The sequence below is a fragment of the Haemaphysalis longicornis genome, unplaced genomic scaffold (assembly GCF_048455015.1).
Source record: "Haemaphysalis longicornis isolate Haplotype H1 unplaced genomic scaffold, Haemaphysalis longicornis Haplotype H1 scaffold_2, whole genome shotgun sequence".
Classification (NCBI taxonomy): Eukaryota; Metazoa; Arthropoda; class Arachnida; order Ixodida; family Ixodidae; genus Haemaphysalis; species Haemaphysalis longicornis.
The window spans coordinates 53373715-53400465 of NW_027526295.1; the positions used below are offsets into that span (position 1 = coordinate 53373715).

At 51.2% G+C, this 26751-nt stretch overlaps 1 protein-coding gene and 1 long non-coding RNA gene across 2 annotated transcripts in view; one reads left to right on the forward strand and one right to left on the reverse strand.

Moving 5' to 3' along the window:
* Positions 1-1632: 1632 nt before the first annotated feature.
* On the reverse strand, positions 1633-4709 carry LOC144167110 (uncharacterized). Its single transcript, XR_013321849.1, has 3 exons — positions 4630-4709; positions 3228-3347; positions 1633-1753 (listed from the first exon to the last, which is right to left on the reverse strand). It is a non-coding gene; the product is annotated as an uncharacterized LOC144167110 (long non-coding RNA).
* Positions 4710-24522: 19813 nt separating this feature from the next.
* Positions 24523-26751, forward strand: part of LOC144168900 (ras GTPase-activating-like protein IQGAP1) — a 59649-nt gene continuing 57420 nt past the window's right edge. The window contains exon 1 of the mRNA XM_077697897.1: positions 24523-25742. Within this exon, the coding sequence (XP_077554023.1) occupies positions 25227-25742 (516 nt within the window). The 5' untranslated portion in view covers positions 24523-25226. The remainder of the gene's footprint in view (positions 25743-26751) is intronic.

The following is a 26751-nucleotide window of genomic DNA, read 5'->3' on the forward strand; positions in this document are numbered from 1 at the left end:
AGAGCCCTTGAAATGCATCTCAGTAAATGAGGATAAGCGGGCCTACCAGACCTTCGTTTGATGTTGCCGGGTGGTCGCTGCCGAGATTCTCTTATGTGTTGCGCAAAGTGGTCTTCCTTTACATGTGTTCTGTAAAAGTGAGGCAAGGCTGCTTACACTGCTGCTCATCACTGCTCATACTACTTCTGGTGCAAGTGGGATGCGTGGGGTCACTGGTAAGGGTGAGACCTTCTTGTTGGGCATCAAGCCAAAGGTTTTTGCTTTTTAATGGTGTCATGCTTGCAATCCCCACTTAGTGTGATGTGCATTAAAATCACCGACAATGAGTAATGTGTGGAAATGGAAAATTTCAAGAGTTTTCTAAAAAAGCTTGGTCAATTGGAGGTGTTGCGAGAAGGGCTCCATAAGTTTAGGAGAAACGTGCTGGTCAGCCATGTTTTGCATTTGGGAATTAATTCGATGCAACAATACTCGCATCCCGGCAGGCAAATTTCAGTTCTTTCCACAGACGCAGAAGTTTTGACGCCTACGAACGCTCCAAGTTCTACACCGTGTTTGCCATTTGAAAAGACTTTCCACACTGATGAGTTCTACGCTGTTTGTTGATTAGTACACGCATACCCTGAAGTCACTGACTAAAGAACCGAAGCGCATGAAAAATTCTTTGCCGGCCTGACCCCTGACCCGACAGGCACAGTCAGCCCTGTGCGGCAGCAGCGGCTCACCATTGTTGGCATTGCTGGATGTAAACAAATCTTTCCTTTGCAGCTACGTCAGCTGACTCCTTAGCCATGATTGGCTATCCGGTTTTGCATTGCCGAGGCGCGACGAGGGGATTCAGTCCTAGAGCAATCTTGTCCTCCCTCGCAAAGCGAGAAAAAGCGATGCCTGGCTCATCACTTGCAACGTCACGCAACGTGCCAAGTCGCCAGTGGGAATGTGCCTTTAGACGATTGGTGAGCACTTTGAAACTGTCCGCTGACGGAGGCCATACGCACGTGCGGTCGATTTTATGGGGCCCATTCCCCTTCACGCAGCGTCCTCAAAGAACCAGTGATGCAAATGTTGAGACCGGTGATTTCAGCACCAATCTTATCCTCAAATTGCGCTAACATGGCTTTCAATGTCGCACAAGGCTTTCCATGATCTGTTCTCCAAAATTTTGAAGCACACCTTCCATAACGTACTAATCATCCGACCGCGAAGCAAGGGGGGTTTGCCAAGGCCAATTTTCTTGTCCCAGCGTTTTAACTGAGTAGAGTCAGATTTAGAATTGTCCATCGCATCTGCGGACCCAATTTCTGAGGACCCCAAGGTCGGTAACCCGCTGTGGCTGGAGTCAACGATGGCCTGAGATGCTGGTCTGACGTTTTGGAAGAGGCGGGGTTGACAGTGGTGTCGACTCCCTTAAGTTCAGTTAGGGCTGCTTTTAGAACTTTTTTTTCCAACGATAATGGACTCAAGCATGTGATGGATTTTGTTAATTTCTGAGCATGAATCGGAATGTCTGCCGCGAGCGTATTGACTCTGGGGGACCACGTGTCTCTGAGTGTGTTTGCCGTGGGAGACCGTAGCTGCCCAGCTCACCTTGTTGTTTAGGTTGATACTGTTGCATTGATATGGCCGCCTGTCCTCGATGGTTTTGGCCCTCAGTGCTCGACAGCCGATGACGCAACGTCCAGCGCACACAATCCCAGCTCCGGGTGGAGTTGTCCTTGGTCGCCGGTCCACAGCTCGCATTCCCTTGGCTTTGCTGCAACCAAGGAAAGGAGCCCAAATGGTCACTCTCCCCAGATGAGGCCCTAGATAATTTTTTACTGCTCCTTTCTATTGTCCTCGTCCTTCACCAGTATTCACAATCTGCGCACAGAGTGTAAATCCCGAAGTGCTAGGACTTGATTTTAATGAAGCCTGTGTCATGCTTAAGCTCCCAATCAGAGGTCAAGAAAAAAACGTTCAATGCATTACTGGCCGCTAATCGCTAAAACGCTTCAACAAGGCCGAAGCCACATGTAGCCAAAGCAACAAGCACGAAATGAACATCGTACTGTTAAACTAGGCCGCACAACCAGTGTCTTCTTGGCAGGAGGCACTTATTCATGCGGCAGCATGTAATGCCTTTCAGCTGCTGCTTGCATCAATCTAGAGTTTTGCTCCCGTGAGTACACCCCATTGTTTTTCTCAACAGCTGCGTAGTTTAATTTGACCCAATGCAAGTGCAGTTACTAATACGCCTGCAGTGCACTGGCCTTGAATGCAGGATCACACATGCTTGGTGCATTGCTACCGTGGTATGCTGCACGTATCAACTCGACTCAACAGTGTGTCACCTGACAACCTCCAAATGCACACCTGAAACACCTCCTTTAGTTCTTTCCAGGGTGCTCATTCTTTACAGTCCATCAACTGTTGGTACAGCCAGAAATACTTTTAGGGGTAGGGGATGTATGGAGGTATGGGAGAGTGGAAGGAGCCTTGCCAAAACGAATGCTAGCACTTGCTTATGTGCAGCATAGTAAAATGTTCGGGGGAGGGGGTTCAAAACCCCTTCGCGCTGTACCTGGAGAATCCTATCGGCCATCTGGGAGGCAATCACTGATCTGTTGCTGGGGCATTCTTGGCTCGTCTCTCTCTCACAAAGGTGAGCACATGGTGGAGTTATTTGTGCGCTTGACAGCACCTGAGGATTCACAAGGATTGTCATCTGCTGATAATTGGCTGAGCTGTTGGGTCGACCTTTTTTCTGTGCAGCTTAGCAAAGGGGTCAGCCTCGCGTAGGATGTTTACTAGCACTGATGAGAGGCTGAAAGTTGGGACGTAAAGAGTAGTCAGGCAGTGGATGTCACACGTTTTTAAAGAATTGGCCATCATATGGCTTATGTGAAGACTATGACATGCTTTTCATCACTATCAGAAGTGGGGTAGGTCCAGCCCCTTTAAGGGACAGTGGCACACCATCTTGCATTCAGGACAGACGCAATCACCCACACATCAAAACGTTCGACAAGTACTCCTGTAATGATGCCAGCATTTACGGAGGTGAAGGATAAAAAAATCCAAAATGAAGTTCGCCTTGAAGGTGCAGTGTCCCTTTGGCACTGCACATTTTTATACGTTTCAACACGAAAATGCATAATCAACATCAAAAAAACTTGTACAGCTGAAACTGAAAAGCAACACTGGCTGCATAATTTTTAACAGAAGCAAATAGCCAGAAACATGCATACGCTATGCCAAGTTTTTTCTGCAGCCTTGTGTGCCTAGTGGTGGCTGGATGGCTTTTTGTTGACTTCGCCGGACTGGGGGAGTGGCTGTTGAGAGCCAGTGGTTGATCTCATGCTTCAGACCTGCAAGAGTGAGTAGTAACATGTGAACTTAAACATGCTGCGATGCACAGTCTTACAACAGTCAGTTCACCAGTCACCACATAAAGTTGAAAACGGCTTGTGCTTGCTTTGTAGAAGGTTTGTACGAACACTTTGATTGACTATGAGGTTTAACACACTGACACTACACAGGCGAAGAGACACCGTATGAGGGACTAAGGTTAATTTTGACCACTTAGGGATCTTTTAACGTGTGCCATTTCTGCTTTTCGCCTCCATTAGAAAAGCGGCAACTGTGGCCAGTTGCCGCTTTTCAAATATGAAGTCTGGACTAGAAGGTATGCAGGCAACGTTTAACCAATGCACATATGTGCAGACGCAAGGATGGTGAAAACAGAGCCTGCAAGCATATGAATGGTCTGCTTGCCGGTTGGGAAGGTTAGTTGCTCAAAAAAAGAATGGTGCATAAAGTAACCTGCTAGATACCATCTGTGCCCAAGGCATTGCTTAAAAATCAACTCGCCATTCCATGTAATAAATGCAGCTATGTAGTAAAAGTACAGAGGGGGAGGGAGGAATAACCGGGTGTTTTAAGGTGCACAGTAAAAATAGCGCAGTTAAAAGGAACGAGGCAAAGATGGAACTAGCGTTACTCCGCTTTGTTCACTAATTAAAACGCCCAATTTTTTTCATTCCTCAAATTAAGGTACTTCCGAAATCTGGGTGTCCTAGTAATTTTTCTGCGTCAAGACTTGCGCATTCAATCTACACGGCACCAGCGGAACGGGTTGGTCACTGCAACAGCAGATTTTATCTGGAATTGGAGTCTGAAGAAAAATCTCAGTGATGTCACTGTCAGTGATTTCCGCGATTTAAATAAAAAACAAGAGCGCGCCTGTTTTTTATCCCTCGTACGAACAACCGACAAGGCATCCAGCGTGTGACCGCGGCTGGTGAATTTATTTGAAAACATGTTGGCACACGGGGGCGTGCACGAGTAGGTAGAGCGGTAAAAACGTTAGAGCCCACGTATGCGTGCGACTGCGTAGCGATAGACCAAGTCACGCGTATGCTCGCGGAAAAGCGATCGCTCGAAGGTATATGCAGAAAATGTTGCCGTACGGAAGCTAAACTCGAGGGATTTGTTCAAAGGGCGCTTTCGATCCGTCAGCGCTCGGGTTACAGCACGGCTCGGGAAGCGGCCTCGCATTCGCTACCATCGCTAAATCAGCGTACGCGTGATACACCTCTCCAAAGATATTATTCGGTTTTTGTTCTCAACCATGTATTAGAGGGAACTTACCAGACAAAGTCGTGGATAAGGTGCGGGTGCACTTGCGTCGGCATCCACGGCGGCAGCCAACTGCAGTGTCGGACTGTTGCGCACCGTTCCGGCCGTTCGCTGCCGCGGTTTCATCCTCCGGTGATGCGAAGTTATCAATGGCAGGTAGAGCGCCACCACATAATGTGAATGCGATCAATATCTCTTGACGCCACTACCGATAATTGGGTTGAAACGCGGCAGACGATAAACGGGACACCGGTGTTTTTTTTTCTTGAGATGTGGGCGCACAGCGCATGCGCTAGCACAGTGGCCACAGACATGGCGGCTTTCAGTGTGGCCAAGCGAAGAAAATCGCCCGCTAAACTTTTGAATGAACACCGTCTATACGCTGGCTACTGACCTGAATTGGCGCTGTAAATAACCTTCCCTTGCGGAGAATGGGACCGCGCAACGATGTCTGTCCCGTAAATTTCTTTCACGGCGCACACGCACACGGGAACGTACAATCTTTGTAACTTCTCGCTCACGCGAGGCCGACAGTAGTACCTAGTTCAGCCCCGTAATTGTCCGGTATGCGCACAGACGCACTTGAGACACAGAGAAACTATTTGCCAGAACAGTTTGCAAGGTCGAGACACCTTTAAAAAAACAATTGCAGAATCGCAAAAACAAACCGAGAGGTGCCGAATATATGAACGCGCGGCCGCCGTCTGCCTTTCACCGAAAAAAAACCCAAAGTTAGCTCAAGCTTCTGCGGGGCGGCGCTGGGTGTACTTATTCGTCGCGTCCTCTGAGCAGTGACCGGTGGATGAAAGGCGCACTGACGTGCGGCCTGGCGCGTGCCTCCAAAGCGGCGTGAGTGCGCCCAGAGCCAAATACTGCTAAGGTCCAATACTGCCACCAGTAGTATTAACTCTATGCTGCCACCGCGGCGCCACCGTTGCGGGACTAGTTGCGGCAAGCGCGGCCCGCGGGACGCCAGCTTTCGGGCCGTTCGCAGCAGCAGCATTACGCGTTGATAGTGCGCATGGAGGAAAGAATACTCAGGAGAGGCCCCTATCATCCCAAAGCATTGCGAAAAGTGCGGAGGAAGTGGCGTCATTTTTCTTGAGCCCATGGACAATGTTGCTTACTTGTTTACAACTGCGGTGGCCAAATCTGGGCGAATAGAACGGACAAACTTTTAAGGCGCTTGGTATTGTGGCTGCCTTGCTACGCTTGCAAACCAGCGCAGTCGCTACAACAAACGTTTTAAGATTAAGCCAGTTTGAAAACTCTGCCGTCAGAGGCGGCCTTAACTACCCCGGCCGCAGCGGCGCTTACGTCGCGTCGAGATCGGCGGAGCGAGCCGCTGCCGCCGCCGGCGACCTGCCGGGAAAACCCCCTTCACTCAGCGTTGACGAGAGCAACAGTTCGTTCTTTGCTCACTTTGCGTTTCTCCGTTGTGAAGTGAAGTGAAATTTATCGCTGCTGAGACGTAGCGCGCAATGACCGCAGTGCTGTACGACCCCAAACGATGCTCTCGTCGTCTGCGTTGGCCATCCCGCGAGCCTGTTGCTATGACGACGACAAACGTTACTTTGCCAGGCTTAAGAGCTGAAAAATCGTCCTTCTATCTCAAGAACAAAAGCCGTTTTTCGATCGATACTTTGGGTGAGGGTTAGAATGGGCAAATTAAAGGCGAAATCAACAGCTTAGAAAATGAAATCGCACCGAGGAATTAGCGACGAAGCTGTTTTCGCTTCAAAGCGGGAGGGCAGGGCGACGCCATGTTAGTCAAATCAAACCGGAGACAGCAAAGGATGATGGGATAGAGTGCTGGGCTCCATGGGCTTAAGTCATGGCGGGACTCGGCTTCACAAATGTGACGTCAGGGCCTCTCCTAACCTTTTCTTTCCTCCATGATAGTGCGCCTTCTGTCTCGTATTGCCGTGTCGTTGTGTCTTACATCGCCCGGCATGCTCTTTGTGACCTCACGCACGACAGAGATTTACGTTTTGTCTGCAAGCTGCGACTGCAGCGAATATATTAAAATTGAGGACAAACAGAAACAATGTTTTTGTGACGGCGCTTGTTATTTATGAGTGCCAAAACTTCTCAATGTTTAAGACATAACCAACTTTTTTGCAGGTTTTTTATCGTGCACTAAAAAAACACATTCGTTTATTCTCACGGCACATATAAATTGATTACACATTGTTTAGTTATGAAGTAATACTACTATCACAGCTATGTCGGCCTTTTTTATTTTGACACTATATATATATATTGTGAGCGCGTATGTCGTGTCACCACGGCCTGGACACTCTTAGGGACTGTTTATACCCTCTGGGCAATCTCGCGCATTCCCCCCTCGCCGTGACAGTATCATTCTCATTAACATTACCCAATCCTCTTCCCTCGTGCATCATCATCATCGCTCTCGGTACGGTGTTCGGAACCCACTGGATCGCCGAATAAACGTCCCGGTTCACCCGTTGCTCACGGGCCTTACAAGTGGTGGAGGTTGACCTCGGTCCCGTCCTCAACGCTTTCCAAGCGCACCCCTGGAGCTCCGTTCCGGTCGGCGTTTGCCTTCAACACAGATGCAGCGTGAGGCCGGAAGCAGCCCCGCTGGCGCCTCCACTCCTGCGCCTCTTGCATTTGCCGTCACCTGCCGCCAGCGCGACCCCCCGCATTTCGCAGGGCTCCGCGGTGAAGACGTCGACGACTGGTTAGATGAGTGTGCTCGGGTCAGTGCTTTCAACCGTTGGGATGACGCGACGAAGCTGCAGCAGGTTTCCTTTTCGTTGGACCAGGTGGCAAAAACATGGCTTCTAAACAATAAACACCGCATAGACGACTGGGCTAGCTTTTGCCAGGAGCTGCGCAAGATATTCTGCACGACAGCCGCTCGGTCGGACGAGGCGAAACGGAAGCTGGCCACTCGGCTTCAGCGCTCTCACGAGACGTATACCTCATACATAGAGGACGTCGTTGCTCTCTGCCACCGCGTGGATGCAAGCATGCCAGAGGCCGACCAGGTTCGCCACATCCTGAAGGGCATCGCTTCTTTCGCGTTCAACGCCCTCGCGGTGCAAAATCCGACGAGCGTCAGCGATGTGCGCACAACCTGCCAGCGCCTGGACGAATTGCAGGCTGTTCGTCTGCAACCGGCTGCTCTGGCTACGCCGTCACAAGGGGACTCGGACTTGCGGCTTCTCATACGCCAAATCATCCGCGAAGAGCTGCAGCTCAGCGACCCGCTTTCTGCCCCACGATATCACTTTCGCACGGAAGCTCCTCAGCTGCGCGACCTCGTGAAAGAGGAGCTGGCATCTATTGCGGATGTGACTCCATCGACGCCTCCTGGTCCTACGACTCCCACGCCATCCTACTCGGCCATCGCAGCCAAACCGCCTTTACCAATGGAAGCTCCGCTGACCCACGGACACTTAACAACGATATCCGCAGCAAGAATGCCACGGGGATACTACACGACCATACACCCTGGCCGCCAGCCCTTCCCGGGTGACCGTCCCGTCTGCTATTATTGCGGGATTCGCGGGCACATATCTCGCTTCTGTCGACGACGTCAGCAAGATGAACGGCGTGGGTACGCACCGTTCGAACGCGACATTGGCTTTTCTTACGGGTCCCGACGTGGCACATATGGTTCGCCCCCGCGTCGCCCATCGCCGTCCCCAGCCTCGTTCGGCCCGCCTCGGCCCGAGCGTCCATCACGGCGACGCTCACCCTCACCATATCGCCGCTCTCTGTCACCTCTTCGACCCGCGACCCGCTCCAATGACAACCAATCGGAAAACTAGCGCCTGCAGTTTCAGGAGGGGAAACTGCACTCGTCAAAAAGGCAAAAACTCCTCCATTAGGACCATCAAATACATTGTCTGTGGAAGTTGAAGGTTTTTGGGTTGATGCCCTTGTTGATACCGGAGCCAGTATATCAGTGATTAATGAAAAGTTGTGTTCGCGCCTCCGAAAAGTGACTACCCTTATACTGGACCTTCGTTGTGCGGTGCTAATCGAGAGGTGCTCGAGCCATCCAGATACTGCACAATACGTGTTTTGATAGAGGGAATTCGGCACCATATTCAGTGCGCAGTGTTACCTAGCTGCTCCCATGAACTCATTCTGGGATGGGACTTTCTGTCATCGGCATCCGCGGTCATCTCCTGCCGATACCCCGACATCGAGATCACCGCTACGGACTATACGGATGTTTCTGACGTCAAGCAGCAGTGCTTCGTGGCAAGTGCCGATTTCGTCCTCAAACCTGGTACTGAGACCACAATTTCCGTTAGCGGTGGCGACTGTCGTGATGGGGACGTACTCATCCTTCCCTGTACTCGGTTTCTCCCGAGAGGCATCGTGATCGCCATCTGTCTTGTGCGCTTCTTCCGTGGGTCGGCCACACTCGTTGCCGCGAACGTTACTTCTGAACCGATTCTCCTTCGTCAAGGAACCACTGTGGCTACTGCTGCTGACTCCGAAGCTGTCTGTGTTGGTCCCCTCTCGGGCCTCTCCCCTATTTTTTCCTGCCCAAGTTTGCCCTCTAAACCGTTGCACCCGGCTCTATCTGCCGCAATCAGTTCTGATCTCTCCCCCACGCAAACTGGCTCTTTACTAGACCTCCTGAACAAACACAAATCCTTATTTGATTCTAATTGTACTACGCTTGGGCAAACTTCCGTCGCAACGCACCGAATCGAAACAGATGGATCCCGTATTGTTTGCCGCCGTCCTTACCGTGTGTCTTCTTCCGAACGAAAAGTCAGCAGGGAGAATGTCGCCGATATGCTTCAACGCAAAATTATCCGCCCATCAAACAGCCCTTGGTCGTCCCCCGTGGTCCTCGTTAAGAAAAAAGACGGATCCGTTCAATTTTGTATCGATTACCGTGCACTCAATAGAATTACCCGAAAGGATGTATATCCGATGCCTCGCATCGATGATGCCCTGGACTGCCTACAAGGAGCGGAATATTTTTCCAGCCTTGACCTCCGCTCAGGTTATTGGCAAATTCCAATGAACGAGGCCGATAAAGAAAAGACAGCATTTGCCACCCCTGATGGACTATATGAATTTAATGTAATGCCTTTCGGACTATGCAACGCTCCTGCGACTTTCGAGAGAATGATAGACAATGTTCTTCGGGGCCTTAAATGGAGAACATGCCTCTGTTATTTGGACGACATCGTTATTTTTTCTTCAAGTTTCACTGAGCACTTGAAACGGCTACATGAGGTTCTTACATGTCTCGCGAATGCGGGTCTTCAGTTGAACACCAAGAAGTGCCGTTTCGCCACAAGAAGCATAAAGGTTCTAGGCCACGTAGTCAGCAATGATGGGATTCGGCCCGACCCAGACAAGATTGCTGCTGTCATCGATTTCCCACGGCCACAACAGCAAAAAGCCCTACGCAGCTTTCTTGGCCTATCGTCTTACTTCCACCGTTTCGTCCGCAACTTTGCTGCAGTTGCTTCGCCTCTCAACAAGCTGCTTCACTCCGGAACACCCTTTGTATGGTCAGACGACTGTGAGGAAGCTTTCCGACAACTCAAGCACGCGCTCACCTCAAGGCCGGTACTATGCCATTTTGATGAGTCTCGCCCTGTTATTCTGCACACGGATGCCAGTGGCCACGGAATCGGTGCTGTGCTACTGCAGTCTGATGGTCAACGCCGAGAAAGGGTTGTTTCTTACGCCAGTCGTACCCTAAGCACCGTCGAGAAAAACTACACAATCACCGAGCAAGAATGTCTCGCTGTGGTTTGGGCCATTCAAACATTTCGACCTTACCTCTACGGCCGCCACTTCACAGTAGTGACCGACCACCACGCTCTGTGCTGGTTGCAGACGCTGAAAAATTTATCGGGACGGCTCGGAGGATGGGTTATTCGACTCCAAGAATATGACTTTACTGTCACGTACAGGTCCGGGAAAAAGCACCAGGATGCGGATGCACTTTCTCGTTACCCTCTGGGGTCGAACAAGACTTCCGGGTCATTACCCCTCAACACGGTCCTTCCTATCGCACCTGTCAATCGTGTAGCAGTTGAGGACCTCTCGGGCCTGCCTTCTCTTCAAAGGGCCGACACATACTGCCGTAGAATGATCGACCAGCTTACCGGATCATCACCTCCTCCAAACAGTAGGTCCCGTCGACAGCTTCAACAATTCAAGTTTTAAGTGCGAATGCACTTTATAAGCGACCCCAAACCATCCACCGCCGGCGTCGGCGGCGGCGGCGGCGGCGTCGGCGTCCGCAGTGCTCCTCTATAAAGAAACAGCATCCGGCGCCAGGTTTCGATCCGCGGACTTTGCGGCCGCAGCGCGACGCTCTACCGACCAAGCCACGGACGCGACGTGATATCAGCGTTAGTGACGCGCCTTATATCTTTAACACATTCAAACTACGTCGTCAGCGGCGTGCGTTGGCGACTCAGCGGCGTTATAGCGGCTTGATAACTGCGTGGTGTACACGTGATACTACAAACCCGATGGAAGAGATGGAAGAGAAGGCGGCGAGGCGGTGGGCTGCGGGGGCCGAGCGCAAGCGCCGCAAGCGGGCCGACAACCGTGCATTCGCACTTTCACATTCTCCCCCTCGGGGAAATGCGGGGGAATTTTTTGGACGGCATCTTGTGCCGTTCCACTCATCTCTCTTCTGGCCACCGATGGGTTCCCGTTGCGCCACGCTCCATCCGCGCGCAGATACTGGAAGCGCTGCACGACGATGCCACAGCCGGCCACCTAGGCTTCAGCAAAACCTACGAGTGAGTCCGCAGTCGTTTCTTTTGGCCCGTCCTGTCCACCTGCGTTGCCCGTTACATCGCCTCGTGCCCATCTTGTCAGCAACGCAAGAGATCCACATCCCCGCCCGCCGGACTGTTGCAGCCGCTTCCGTGTCCGTTTATGCCTTTCCAAACGGTTGGTATAGATCTCTACGGGCCTCTTCCTTGTACGGCTGCAGGATATCGGTGGATTGTGACAGCAGTTGATCACCTAACACGTTATGCAGAAATCGCGCCAATTCGCTCTGGCTGCGCAGCAGAGGTCGCAGACTTCTTCCTGCGCGCAATACTCTTGCGCCATGGGGCCCCTCGTGTTCTTTTGAGTGATCGCGGCAGGGTTTTTCGGCCCAGTGTTGTTGAAGATGTACTTCGTGCTTCGAACACAGTCCACAGAACCACTTCCTCCTACCACCCGCAAACGAACGGCCTCACTGAAAGATTTCACCGGACACTCTCGGATATGCTTTCTATGTACATTCGACCTGATCACACCAACTGGGACACAATTCTTCCATTTGTTACGTTTGCTTATAATACTGCAGTTCAACGGACCACCGGCTACTCTCCATATTTCCTTGTATTCGGCCGCGACCCATCGTTCATTCCGGACACCACATTTTTATCGGCTCCCGTGTCGACCTCAAGCTCCTCCTCAGAGCAGTTCCTCTCCCGTGTAAACTATTGCCGTCGAGTGGCGCGTCTGCAGACTGAAGCCAGCCAGCACGACCGCAAGGACCGCTACGACGCCAGCCACCGTACTGTTCGGTTCTGCCCTGGTGACGAGGTCTTACTTTGGACGCCCAGTCGAAGACCAGGGCTATGTGAAAAATTTCTTCACCGTTTCACAGGCCCGTACACGGTTCTTGAAGAAACATCCCCTGTCAACTATCGTGTCACGCCTAGTCAAGCTCCCTTGGACCGTCGATACCGTGGCACAGCAATCATGCACGTGTCACGGCTGAAACCTTTTGTGCGCCGTACTTCATGAACGTTGGCGGTCAGGCGCCCGCCTTCACTCGGAGGGGAAATTATTGTGAGCGCGTATGTCGTGTCACCACGGCCTGGACACTCTTAGGGACTGTTTATACAATCTGGGCAATCTCGCGCATTCCCTCCTCGCCGTGACAGTATCATTCTCATTAACATTACCCAATCCTCTTCCCTCGTGCATCATCATCATCGCTCTCGGTACGGTGTTCGGAACCCACTGGATCGCCGAATAAACGTCCCTGTTCACCCGTTGCTCACGGGCCTTACAATATGTGTATATATATATATATATATATATATATATATATATATATATATATATATATATATATATATATATGTAATGAGGTAACGCGGGCTGCAATAATTAGGAACTGCGGACAATTTCTTGTAATGGCTATGTGCCTCCGGACATCGCCATGTTGCTAGCAGACAACCAGCCGCTCGTGTGAACGAAGAAGAAGCTCGGTCTGCGCGGCTTTGGGTGTGACCGTTCGTCGGCTCTCTCGCTCTCTGTGGTTCTGGACCTCGGCGACCGTCTGCATCTACCAGCCAATAAACCCCCTTTCATTTTGGTGGAGGTTGCGGTTCTTCAGCTACGCCCGGCTGGGTTCCTGAAGTAATCCCCTTAAAGCTCAAGGATCGCGTCGGTCCGCGTCGGTCGGCGTCCCTGACCAAGCCCTGGAACTACGCAGCCGCACCATACCAACGGGCATGCCTGGCGGTAACGACACGCCCCATGTGCCTCCGAGCCCAGCTATCATCTGCGCTGGCGCTCTCCGTGAACGTGAACCGACCAAGTTCAACGGCAATGAGGAGCGAGACGTTGAGGACTGGTTGGCGTCCTTTGAACGTGTGAGTACGCATAACCGATGGGATGACGCCATGAAACTCAATAACGTCAGCTTTTCTTTCACCGGTCTCGCCGAAGTGTGGTTCAACAACCACGGATCCGGCATAACCGCGTGGCCGGCCTTCAAGACGGAATTAATTGCTGCTTTTGGCCGTCCCGCTGTGCGGAAACTGCTCGCCGAACAAAGCTTGCACGGCCGCGTCCAGAAGACCGGCGAGACGTTCACGAGCTACATCGAGGATGTTTTGGACCTCTGCAAGCGTCTGAATCCATCTATGACAGACCCTAAGAAAATCAAGCACGTCATGAAAGGCATCGACGATGGTGCCTTCCAGATGCTCTTGGCGAGAGGCCCGGGCTCCATTGCTGAACTGGTGAACCTTTGCCAGAGTTACGACGAGCTTCGTGGACAGCGAGTGAGCATACGACGCACCTCTGTCCAAGACGACGCCATAGCGAGCTTGGTCCGTGACCCCGACAACTCTTCTCTGCTGTTGCAGATCAAGGAGATAGTTCGGGAAGAAGTCGCCCGTCAGCTCTCCCTGCTGGCATACACCCCGGAGCCTTCGTCTACTTTGGCGCCAACACTCCGCAGTGTAATTCAAGAGCAAGTTGCTGACGCCATTTCGCCGACTCCCACTGCGCCTCCTCGTCATAACTTGGGCCTTACCACCCCGCTGCTGTATGCCGAAAGCGTCGCAAGGACTCCGGTACCGATCGTCACGTCCGCTGACGCCGTGGGTGTCCCCCCCCCAGCGGGTCCCAATGTCTTACCAACACCCTGTACCGATGAGGCCACCGCCCTTGTCTCGGCCTCCGCCGCAATCCAGCAGTGCCTGGCGAACGTGGGACAACCGTCCCATCTGTTTCAATTGCAGCTATGCCGGACATGTCGCCCGATATTGCCGCCGACGCCTGACGCCAACCAACGACGATATAGGAGCCCCTACTTATGGCCCTAACAGCCAATCGCCACGCGAAGTCTCCTACAGGTCCGACTTCAACGCTGCACCTTCTGACTCCCGCACTTTCGCTACCCGTCGCTCGTCCTCCTCTCGTCGTCGGTCTCTTTCTCCCATGCGCCGCCGACCAACCGTTACCGAAGAGGAAAACTAGTTGACGCAGTTCAGGAGGCAAGAACTGCGTTTCCAGCGAACTGTCCAAGGCCTCATTTTTAGCCCTCAAATGTTATAGACGTAATTGTGGAAGATCGACGTGCATTGGCGTTAGTCGACACGGGCGCTGCCGTTTCAGTTATTCATGCCGACCTTTGCCGTGTCCTTAGAAAAGTGACGACGCCGTTGGATGGCTTTGCGCTACGTACTGCAAACGCACAGCACGTCCATGCGTCTGCAGCGTGCACGGCGCGAGTGACGATCCAGGATGTTTTGTACATTGTAGAGTTCATCGTGCTTCCTACTTGTTCGCATGACCTCATATTGGGTTGGGATTTTCTCGCTCGTCACCACGCCGTCATCGATTGTGCGCGTGCGGAAGTTGAACTTGCACCAGATTGCGACCCGCCCCATAATAAGGCAACTGCTGCTAAATTGGTCGTCAGCGACGATGCAAAAATTTCGCCGCACTGCTCGGTTTCCGTGACCCTGTGCTGTGCGTGCACTGCTGACACAACCGTGCTTTTTACGCCGTCCGATCTCTTCATCCGACGGAGACGTCTTCCGCTGCCGTCCGCTCTGTTAACGACCCATGCTGGTACGAGCCGCATGCTTGTTAATAACTGGTCCTCGGATGAAATTTCGCTGCTACAGGGCGAGACTATCGGGTGGATTGAGCCTGTCGAGCCAAGTGCTGTCATCGATGTTCCCGACGATACTCCCATTATCACTCATGTCGCAGAATTGAGTGCTACATCCGAAGCAGGGGTTTTACCATCCGACGTTTTCAATCAGGCTATCGATGGAGATCTCACGCCCACCCAACGAGATCAACTGCTGGCCCTTCCCCATCGGTTTCGCTTGTCTTTTGACTGCTTGAAAGCTCCGCTGAGTCAAACATCAACAGTCGAACACACGATTGACACTGGCTCGCACCCGCCGCTACGACAACGACCTTATCGCGTTTCCCACAAAGAACGACGTACCATTGATGAAAACGTGGACGAGATGCTTGAGCGAGGCGTCATTAGGCCCTCCAACAGTCCCTGGGCGTCTCCCGTAGTCCTTGTGACCAAGAAGGATGGTTCGATACGCTTTTGCGTCGACTATCGGCGCCTCAACAAGATAACTAGAAAGGATGTCTACCCTCTCCCGCGCATAGATGACGCCCTCGACTGTCTGCAGGGTGCCGAATATTTCTCGTCGCTCGACTTGCGCTCCGGGTACTGGCAGGTACCTATGGCCGAGGCTGATCGCGCAAAGACGGCTTTATTTCACCTGACGTCCTGTATGAGTTTAATGTGATGCCGTTCGGCCTTTGTAATGCGCCTGCCACTTTCGAGCGCATGATGAACAGCATTTTGCGCAAACTAAAATGGAAAGTATGCCTGTGCTACCTTGACGACATCGTCGTTTTTTCTCCGGATTTCGAGACACATCTACGCCGATTAGAACAAGTTTTAACTTGTCTTGCTGACGCAAAGCTGCAGCTCAACCTCAAGAAATGTCGCTTCGCCGCTCGCAAGCTCACTATTTTGGGCCACGTCGTTTCGAAGGATGGAGTTCTACCCGACACGTCTAAGCTGAAGGCAGTTGCGGAGTTCCCGAAGCCGACATCTATGAAGGCCCTCAGGAGCTTCCTCGGACTCTGTTCTTACTTTAGGCGCTTCGTCCGCAACTTTGCGACCATCGCTGCACCATTGACGCAGCTTCTGTCCTGTACCTCTAAAGACCTCACTTCGTGGTGCCCTGCTTGTGAAAACGCGTTCGCGACATTGCGGAAGCTTCTTACGTCGCCACCTATCCTGGGGCATTTCGACCCGAACGCCCCCACTGAGGTTCATACTGATGCCAGCGGCGTTGGTCTTGGGGCTGTGCTTGCTCAGCGAAAATCGGGCTTTGACGAGTACGTTGTCGCCTACGCTAGCCGTACCCTTACAAAAGCTGAGGCAAACTACTCCGTCACGGAAAAAGAGTGTTTGGCCATAGTTTGGGCACTAGATAAGTTCCGACCTTACTTGTACGGCCGCCCTTTCGACGTTGTCACAGACCATCATGCGCTATGCTGGTTGTCCACACTAAAAGATCCGTCTGGACGGCTAGCTCGCTGGGCTTTACGGCTACAAGAGTACGACATACGCGTCATATATCGGTCTGGCCGCAAACATTCCGACGCTGATGCCTTATCCCGTTCTCCAGTGTCACCAAAGAATGCCTGCATCCTGCCTGACGACGCTGTTGTGTCCCCTCTCTCTTTCACTGACATGCCCTCTGAACAACGCAAGGACCCATGGATTGCTTCGCTCATCTCCTTGCTCTCAGACGTCTCCCGTACTGAACAGCCTCGGGCCCTGCGCAGACAAGCTATGCATTTCACGCTTCGTGACGGGTTGCTCTACCGGCGGAATTACCTCAACGAAGGGCGGAAGTGGCTGCTCGTAATTCCTCGGCGCCTTCGCACCGACATTTGCGCATCGCTTCATGCCGAACCCACGTGTGCCCACGCTGGCTTGTTAAAAACATACCACCGTGTCCGTCTCCGCTATTACTGGCGCGGCATGTACACCTTTGTGCGCAAGTACGTTAGATCATGCACTACCTACCAGAGTCGAAAGTCTTCGCCTTCCAGCTCGGTGGGTCCACTGCAGCCGCTTCCTTGCCCGGAGAAACCATTTGACCGTGTTGGTATAGACCTGTAGGGACCTTTGCCCAACACAGTCTCCGGCAACCGATGGGTTATCGTCGCCGTCGATCACCTGACGCGCTATGCCGAAACTGCGGCTCTGCCTGCCGCCACAGCCCGAGACGAAGCCTCTTTCATCATACGGCGCTTCATTCTGCTGCATGGGGCGCCTCGTGAGCTCCTCAGCGACAGAGGACGTGTGTTTCTGTCAGACGTCATTCGTGCCCTCCTCGCTGAGTGCCGTGTTGTCCATCGAACAAGTACAGCGTACCATCCGCAGACAAACGGCCTCACTGAGCGCTTCGACCGCACCCTCGGCGACATGCTGTCGATGTACATCTCAGCGGATCACGACGACTGGGACCTTGTGCTGCCCTACGTGACTTATGCGTACAATATAGCCATTCAGGCCACAACAGGTTTCTCGCCCTTTTTCCTCCTGTATGGTCGCGAGCCGTCATGTACCCTTGATACGGTTCTCCCCTACCGACCGGATCGCTCCGAGTGCTCCCCAGCTTCTGAAGCTGCCAAGTACGCAGAAGAATGCCGCCAGCTCGCAAGGTCTTTTACGACTGAAGATCAGTTGCATCAAAAATCTCGGCACGACGACAGAGCTACCCACCTGACGTATTCTCCAGGATCTCTGGTGTGGCTGTGGATTCCCTCCACCACACCAGGATTGTGTACCAAGCTTCTTTCTCGGTTTCATGGACAATACCGTGTCCTCGAACGGACGTCACCGGTGAACTACGTCATAGAGCCCATGACACCTTCCTCAGACCTCCGTCGCCGTGGGAAAGAGACTGTTCATGTCCAGCGTTTGAAGCCGTATCATGATCCCCTAGTGTCGTGTGCCCCGTGACCCGCCAGGATGGCGCTTTATTCCCCGGGGGGTAGTTGTAATGAGGTAACGCGGGCTGCTATAATTAGGAACTGCGGACAATCCCTTGTAATGGCTATGTGCCACCGGACATCGCCATGTTGCTAGCAGACAACCAGCCGCTCGTGTGAACGAAGAAGAAGCTCGGTCTGCGCGGCTTTGGGTGTGACCGTTCGTCGGCTCTCTCGCTCTCTGTGGTTCTGGACCTCGGCGACCGTCTGCATCTACCAGCCAATAAACCCCCTTTCAATATATATATATATATATATATATATATATATATATATATATATATATATATATATATATACAGTTGAATGAAAAGCGATTCCAGTTTATAACTGATATTTTACTTGTTCCCTGTAGCCTCGAAAAAAAATTAAGGAGAGCATATGGAATGTCCGGGTCGACAAAAAATTAAAAAAACATTTGGCGAGCTCGGCAAGCTAAATTTTTGCCCCGACACAAAAGAAAAAAGCGAAATTGTACAGAAATTTCAAAAATTGCCTAATAATGCGTAAGCATTCAAACACCGCTTTTCCATTTCACATTTTCTTCCTTTCTTTGCCATTTTAAACCAACAATCTACATCTTGAATATCATAATTATTAATAGTTCTATTTGCGGGAATTACGCATTTTTTGTGAAGATACAAGGCATTACACATCTTGCATTACGTAGAGATTATGCTTGGGTACTCAAAAAAGAAAGCTGATGTGCTAACGTATGTGAAAATTTTCCTACGCTACGAAAATAATTAGAATTGAAGCGCAGTATGTTCACAGAGCAAAACTACCGCAACGTCTTTTGAGCGCGCTAATTTGAGAACATACTGGTGCTGCTCCAGGAGCCCGGCCGTTAGCTTCAGGGATAAATGCATATGGGTTTGAATCGGCGATGAAATAACGGAGGAAATGTACCTAGCGCTAGTTCTCATCGCAAAGTTTGAAAAATGCTTAGCAGCTAGGAGAGTGGACCGTACGCACTGTCTCTTGAACACAGCACGGTGCATTTATTTTTCTTTCTATACAACCTGTGTAATCAAGTTTTCAGTAGCGAGTTTAAAGGCATTGTCATGCCTGCGAAAATGAAACAACCCATATCTCTATGTGCGGCAGGACATGATCGAGGCAGTATAAGTGTATCAAAAGACACGCATAGCAAAATGTCTATTCTTTTCAAATCCTTTTTCAACCATCCTATCGCGTGTCCTCGTTTCCGCCCGGCCAACATGTTTCTGCAAAGAAGTGTCTTTAAGGCAAGCTTCAATCCGTCGCCGGCAAATATTCATCGCTCTCCCGTGTGTCGACACCGCGTTTCCCGAGAAGAGGTGACATTTTTGAAATTTTGGACGAATAAAGTCCCACCAAATACCTGCCGCTTGAACTGTAACTAATCGACTTGCGGCTTTAAACTGTGCAACGTGGTTTACGCGCTGTGTGTGAGACTTTATCAGACAAAGCTAACCGGTGGTTATCATCTTTTTGTTGAATATTATCTTTTTTAACAAGGTTGTTGGATATGGGGCATCTTTTTAGATTGGTTAGATTGAAAATGTATTGCCTATATCTCATTGAAGAATTATTTTATCTGCTCGCTGCTTCAGTCACGGCCGGGTGGTTGGATCGAGCGACAGACTGGCAGACATACATACATACATACATACATACATACATACATACATACATACATACATACATACATACATACATACGGACAGACAGTTTTTGCGGTTGAGTAGCCCAGGAATGACAACAACATCTCTAAAACCCGTGAGCTGGCTGTCTCTCAGCCGGCGCAAGCGCTCGCCTACGGGGACTGCCCCGCTGCGTCCCGAACCAGTCCCCGAACGCTAGCGCCACGAGGGAGTCAAGCGGCGGCAAACGTAAACACCGACACTCACGCCCTCGCCAGTTGAAATCCGGGCGACGCGGCAGGCCGCACCTTGCGTGCGCTCTGTTGAAAAACGCTACGTGATTAAAAAGAGGCAGTGAGCCGATAGGATTCGTGTGCGGGCAGGTTTTGGAGGGAAGCCCGTCATGGTCACTGGCGGCTAACACGGGGGACGGCCACATTTTGAAATAAATAAGTTTAAAGGGACACTGAAGTGAATTTGTCAAGCTCCCGTTTTTCCTTGCACTGCGTAGACTGGCTCAAATTAGCACACTTTTCATCGTTTATCCGGTTGACAAATCGGTAATTATTTTACAAAGCGCGAAAGAAGAAAAACTAACATGCGTGGTTAGCGGCGGCCGCACCAACTAAAGCTGTGACGGTGGGAGGAGGGAGCACCGTGATTGGACGATGCCCAAGGTGAGCAAGCAAACAAGTTTCGGTTTCGGTTTCGGTTCTGTAAAACACAACCGGTGGCGTTGTTGGATGGGCATTCTCAATAACTCAGTAATCATTGTACCGCGCTCCTGCCATGTTGTCAGCCGTAAAATTCATAAGATAAGCCTCCCAGGACGGCTTGGAATCGTAGCATTCACTAGCCGAGGCCTACGCAGTGCATGAACGCCATCCGCGTACCCGCAGACGCCCAAATGCCATGCGCTTTCCCCCCATATTTGGAGCTTGCCTCACTCATGCCTGTATCGTAAAAAGCGTGTTCGCACCAGGCCAAGGGTCTGTTCATTCTGGCCTGTGCCCACTGCCCTCAAGCAGTCGGTGCTTATGGCAACCGCACGCCAACGAGGACTCGCTAGCGCGCCAGTGCCAGACTGCGCGCGTTTTGTGAACCAGTTCGTTGAGCCATGAACGTTGCGGCCCCAAAAAAGGTGCACTCTGTATAGAAAACATCGGCGGAAAACGAAAAAGTTGACTTATAAAAAAATAGAATGTACCCGCGGGGGATTCGAACTCGCGACTTGCAAAACACTTGCGGTGACATACCTAGCGCTCGATACCACTAGGCCACGGGGTGAGCTCCGCTGACCTTGGAAATATAAGCTATATATGGTATAACCAATTTACACTTTCATTTAGTTTTGGCATTTCAAGCAGCTTAGGTGACTATTTGTTGTTTTGTGCTCGTGCAGTAAGCATCCCCCAAGTTTCCACAATATTTCACGTCTAGCAATTGCATTTTTTAGACGGAAAAGCGTTCGCAGATGCGTAGTCGTGCTGCTGACCGCTGTGCTTGTTCGCCCAGCGCAAAAAAGTGCTTCCCGCACCATAGTCTTACGCTGTACGGTAAAAAAAATCAGTTGATTTTATTTCCTTAGTACCTATATTGACTTCGCTGACTCTTCTCCCTCCTTCAAGAGGGGCGTACCAGTCAGCGAAGCGTCGCATGTGCGCTTGTGCAGCGCTTGTGTGAAGCGACCTTGACTTGGAGCTAGATACAGTGTACGAACTAACCAAGTATAGAATGGCAGATTCTTCCATTCACAAACGTGTCCTGGCTTTGTTTCAACTGAGCGAACGAATTGCGATGACCCGTCGGCGGCCGGCGGACGAAACGCTGGGCCTACTGACTCTGTCTCGAGGCAGGGGAGCCGTGCAGTAGCGCAGCCAACTGCGAGCTCGGCTCCTCGCGACGTCACACGAAAACGCCGCAGAAAATGGGCGAGCGTAAAGAGAGGAGGACAGCATTTTCGAATAATTTTTCTGCTAAATAAAATCGTGTAAACGCGCCCAGAGTGGTCGAAACATGGCCTAGGGACTCCGGACTACAATTTGCGCAAGTAATCCCGCAATGTTTACATACCACTTCAGTGTCCCTTTAAGGCGCAGCAAAGCGTGACATATCGGTACTGCGTGGTTTTAACGCAGGAGGAGAGTAATTATACAGGATTGCCGGAAACGAACTTGAGAAACGGCGCCCGACTTGGCATACTCGCTTACCACATCCGCTGCTTGTGGCAAGCGATCCTGCATTGCTCCAATTTACCCCGTGGATGTCCAGATGGTTATGTCATCCTCGAATAGGCCATGCCTGATCCCCGGGATGTTGTTGAGGAGAGGCGGCTAAGGGTCCTTAAAGGCGGCAGCCCAATGAGGGAAATGTTAATGAGCAGGGGAGAGAGCACTGCTCACTGAAGGGTACCGCGACCTTCCACGAGGAACGGTTTTGAAGACGTATGACCCATTTGATGGTAGCTTTCGTGCTGGAAAGGACGTCTCTACCGTATCTGAATGCGCGCCCGCCGCAGCCATGTGCGCGGAGGTTCTGCAGGCTCTTTGTGTGCCGCACGTTGTCAAAAGCACCCGTGAGGTAAAGTCCCAGGATGGCCTTTGGGGCATTGCGGGTAGCTGGTATTATGACTTCTTCCTTAACCTGGAGGAGGATATCTTGGGTTGAGAGGGGAGGACGGAACACCACCATCGTTGTTGGGACTAGGCCCGAGTCTTCAAGATAGGGTTGCAAGCGGTTAAGAATTACATGCTCGAGTAACTTGCTGACGCACGACGTGAGGGATGTTGGCCTTAAATTCTCAGTAGATAGTTGTTCTCCCGGTTTTGGCATAAAGCGAACCTCCGCACTTTTCCATTCCTCTGGTTGTATACCACCCGGCCACACGTTGTTGAGTTATGCCATAAGTTCAATTACGGAATCGTCATCGAGGTTGATGAGTGCCTAGTTGGTAACCTGGTCAATGCCAGAGCACCAACGTCATTTACGTGCTCTTTAGACGAATCCATTCCCCCATCCTATTCGGCTCCACCTTTTTAACCGCCAGAACTCCCCGCTTTGCCGATTTTGCGGATACCCGGAACGCTACGCTGTATGGTCGGCGGGTGTGACCAGTCCCCAATAATTCCCCGAACCTGCAACTCTCTACTGCCGAGCTTTGGGAGAGCACCTTGACGAGTACCGGCCGGGACGACCAGCTTCGGCTGGCTAACAGGGCTGTCGACGCTGCCCGCGCTCAATTCATCTTGGACTGAGGACGCCTTCCTCAAGCCTCAGTACAATCCCACCTGTTGTTTTAAATAAACGTTTATTCTCTCTCTCTCTTCTCGTGTAACAACTAAGCGCCTGACAGGCGCGGAATGGCCTCGGTACTAACTACCGCGTTGTGTGTTTTAATATCAATGCAGTGCTGTGACCCACTGGGTGTTGTGCTGGGACCTTAAACCAGAGGTTTATATTCCCTGATGGCAACTTCCTCTTAAAAACAGGGCCATTCGCCGGTTAACGCGTCCGGGAGAGTATGGCATTACCTGGGGCAGCAACTGTCTTCATAGTGTCCTAAGGGTCCCTGCCTCAACCTTAGTTGAAATGTATGGGACCTCTTGAAAACTATCATAGCCCGTAGGCATATTTATTCTGCCACTGAGACTCGGTGTGTGGCGCAGTCAATGCGAACTGGAGCTCTTCAGAGGCGTTAGGGCATCAGTTTCAGCCCTGTAATTCGAATTACTATCATCTCGTACGGAAGCAGTATAGCTGCAGTTAATGAGGACATTATGGATAGCAGTTGCTGTACGGTCCCTACTGTCGCGCTAATAGACACTAAATTGCGTGAATACAATCCTCTTTTCATATTTAGGGTTGTTCGTTTTCGGGTAAAACCAGGATTTTTACATTCCGACTATCGGATTAAACCCGGTTTCTCCCCGAGTGAATCTTTTCATATTAGCGATATGCACAACTGCGGCCTGAGGGTCCGTCGTTCTCAACCATTATTTGCCGGAAGCAAGCCCCACAAACACAGCTTTCGAGCTCATTGCGGACCGTCGTGACTCTATCTCTCGCTACCGCAGGCCAGCAAGCGCTGCACTGACAATGTTGGGCCTAGCGAACGGAAGCTGTGATGTCGAGATGACTTTCTCCCATCTCAGATACGTTCAATGGTCGGGTATGTCGCGAATGAAGACCGACATGTTGCGCTTGCAGATGATAATGTACGTAAGCAAGGATCTGTAAAACATCGCTGACCACCTCTTTGAGAACAAACTATTTTATTTTTAGAAGTTAGCAATGCCATTTATTGTGATCAATACTGATTAATTTCCAAAGAAACACCAAATTTACGAGATGATTAGGTAGAAAACCCTGAGGTCCCCCCGATTACCAGCTTCAAACACCAATTTTCACGCGTTAGAGTTATGATGCACGTAATACAGTCTCATAAAACAATTGAGTGTATTGCATAGTGCATATGTATATTTAAGCTAAAAAAAAACCCAAATTTCGTAATGGCGTATTACAAAAAAAACCCGATTTCTCCCCCATTTTAAGTTTGAAAAATAGCCCCCAAATTTCACCCCCCCTCATTCCCCTAATATATACAACCTGAAAACAAACAACCCCACGTATATTTAACATTGTTTCAGCTCACACTAACAAAAAACTGCCTGATCTTAACAACCCCTGTTATCTCTGCTTGCAGAAAATTGGCGTGTTACGTACCCCTTCATGTGTACTGGAGCGCATAATTGCTCACTGAGCAACATTTTCTTGCCTACCCTAGTTCCCACTCATTCATACAGCAGCTGGCAGCTACGCTCCTACAAGCTACATGCGGTTAGCAGATTACAAGCACACACTCAGATGACACGATGCGCGCGCTGAAAGCACAGCCTCGATGGGCACGGACTGCGCATGCGTGATGCCTCGCGAATCTCGAGGTAGTACTGGCGGCCAGGCGTATCGGGCTCCCCTCAGGCGTGCCCACCGCTTTTCTTCTCTCATTAGGCGCCAGCAACCTAGGAAGAAAAGAAATTTACTTTTTGCTTCGCGCTTGTGTTTCGGCCGCCGGAATAGTCCTTTCTTAAAACAACCTTTTCATTATGTCTCCGCGCCCCTAAGGAATGAAACATGTTATTTTTTCTTTTTTTTGACTTTTATATTTATCCCTGCATTATTCAACTAAATAAATAGCCGTTCTCAAGCCCCGGCCCATACCAATTTTAGGGGCACGAGCCACTACTTTAGGGTCAAGAAGTCTGCGGCAGGGCAGGGCACGTCACGTGAGCGAGCGTGCTTCCAAAGAAAGCCCGCCATTGGGCAAGGCATCACTGGCCACAATCTTGCACACGGATGTTCCCGTGAGAGAGGGTGAAGAAAAATAGTTCCAGCCACACATCATCCGATGAACGGGGCGGAACAGATCGAAGCAAAGAAGCCCAGCCGAAGACCTGACTCATTGCGTTTGGTGCGGCCGACCCTGCCATCGAATACGAGATCGAACGGTGTCTTCCAATCGCCAGTTGCGGCAGCTCTCGCCGGGTGCCATTTCTTCGTCGTCTTTCTGCAGTGCTTCGCGAGGGCCCGTCGCTCGGCCGTTGCGCTGACCGCTCGGTGCCCGTGACAACTTCAGCGCTGGAACCGAGGAGCGCACGTCTCCGAGGCATGTCGTCGGTGGTGGAGGACGTGGAGGACGAGTCACGGCCGTCGTCCGACGAGATGGACGAGAGGCGGCAGCTTCGGTTGGCCTACCTGTACCTGTGCCACCTGGAGGAGACCCGCCTGTGGCTCTCGTCGTGCATCGAGGAAGAGCTGCCGTCGGCGACGCGGCTCGAGGAGTCGCTGCGCAACGGCGTCTACCTGGCGCGGCTGTCACACTTCTTCGAGCCGGACGAGGTTCCCCTGTGCAAGATATACGACGCCGACCAGAGCGTGCACCGGGAGCGCGGTTTGTGCTTCCGACACACGGACAACATCAACCACTGGCTGAAGGCGATGCGCTCCATCGGCTTCCCCGAATACTTCTTCCCGGACCCATTCGACCTCTACGAAAAGAAAAACTTGCCCAAGGTCATCTACTGCCTGCACACTCTCAGCCTCTACCTCTTCAAGCTGGGCAAGGCGCCCAGGATAAAGGATGTTACAGGCAAGCTTCACTTTTCCGACGATGAAGTCGAACAGGTGAGTGGCGCTCTCTACAAGTTTTTTGACGCTTGTGGCTTGGGTCGTGGGCATCTGAAGGTTGACGATACCTATCCGTTTAAAGCAGCCATGCTTTGTACAGGGTGTTACATCGATAAATGAGCGCCTTTAAAATTTTTCCCCAAGTGAACCGCTCCTCCGTTCGCGTTGACACTTCACAAGAAGGTCGCATTTTAAAGCTTTACTGACCTAGTAGCGCCGAGTTTCGCAGTGTACAACAATTTGACCGCTGCTGTGCCTTAGCATTAGCAACGCACCACGTGCATCGCCGCGCCGATATCATTGTTTCTTACAGTATACACTAGAGAGGAATCTGTCGCTAGCGTCTATGCGGCTCACATCAAGGTCGTCTGTGTCGTCATGGGCCGCCATATACATCGCGCTCGCCTTACTTTCATCATTGGCTTGGATTGAAACGTTTTAGTGACGGCAAATTTAAACAAAGTGCCACAAATACGCGAAGAATAGTGTGGAATTATGTAGGGGGAAAATAAAAACAGGCTGTTTTAAAAATAAGGAAAAAAGACGTACAGGGTAACTTTTCCGGAACGGTTGTGCCTGCTATTCCGCAGGCCAAGGTTGTAGTTACAATGTTGATATTTGGGGAGTAACTGATTAGAGACTGATTTTACCATTATTTCAAGAAATAAGTTGTTTGAAGAGTTTGGAAAGTTTTTTGAGCGTGCCTATGAAACGCGGTGAAACGGTGAACCGGTGGTGAACCGGTGCACCGGGACCGCCAGCTAGTTTAACAAGAAATCTGAAAACGTGGCGTTTAACAGCCGTGGACGATGACAAGATAGGGCGCATACAAGCGCCCGTATCTGCCGTATTTTGTCTTCGTCGAAGTACGTTTTGTTTCTTCTACAAATTTCGCGGCGGCATATTACTCGCTCAGTCATACGTCCTTCGACTGCAATGGTCAGCAACGTCAGGTGCGATCACGCATTGCCTGCTGTTTCACTGAACATGGCTACCACAGAAACGG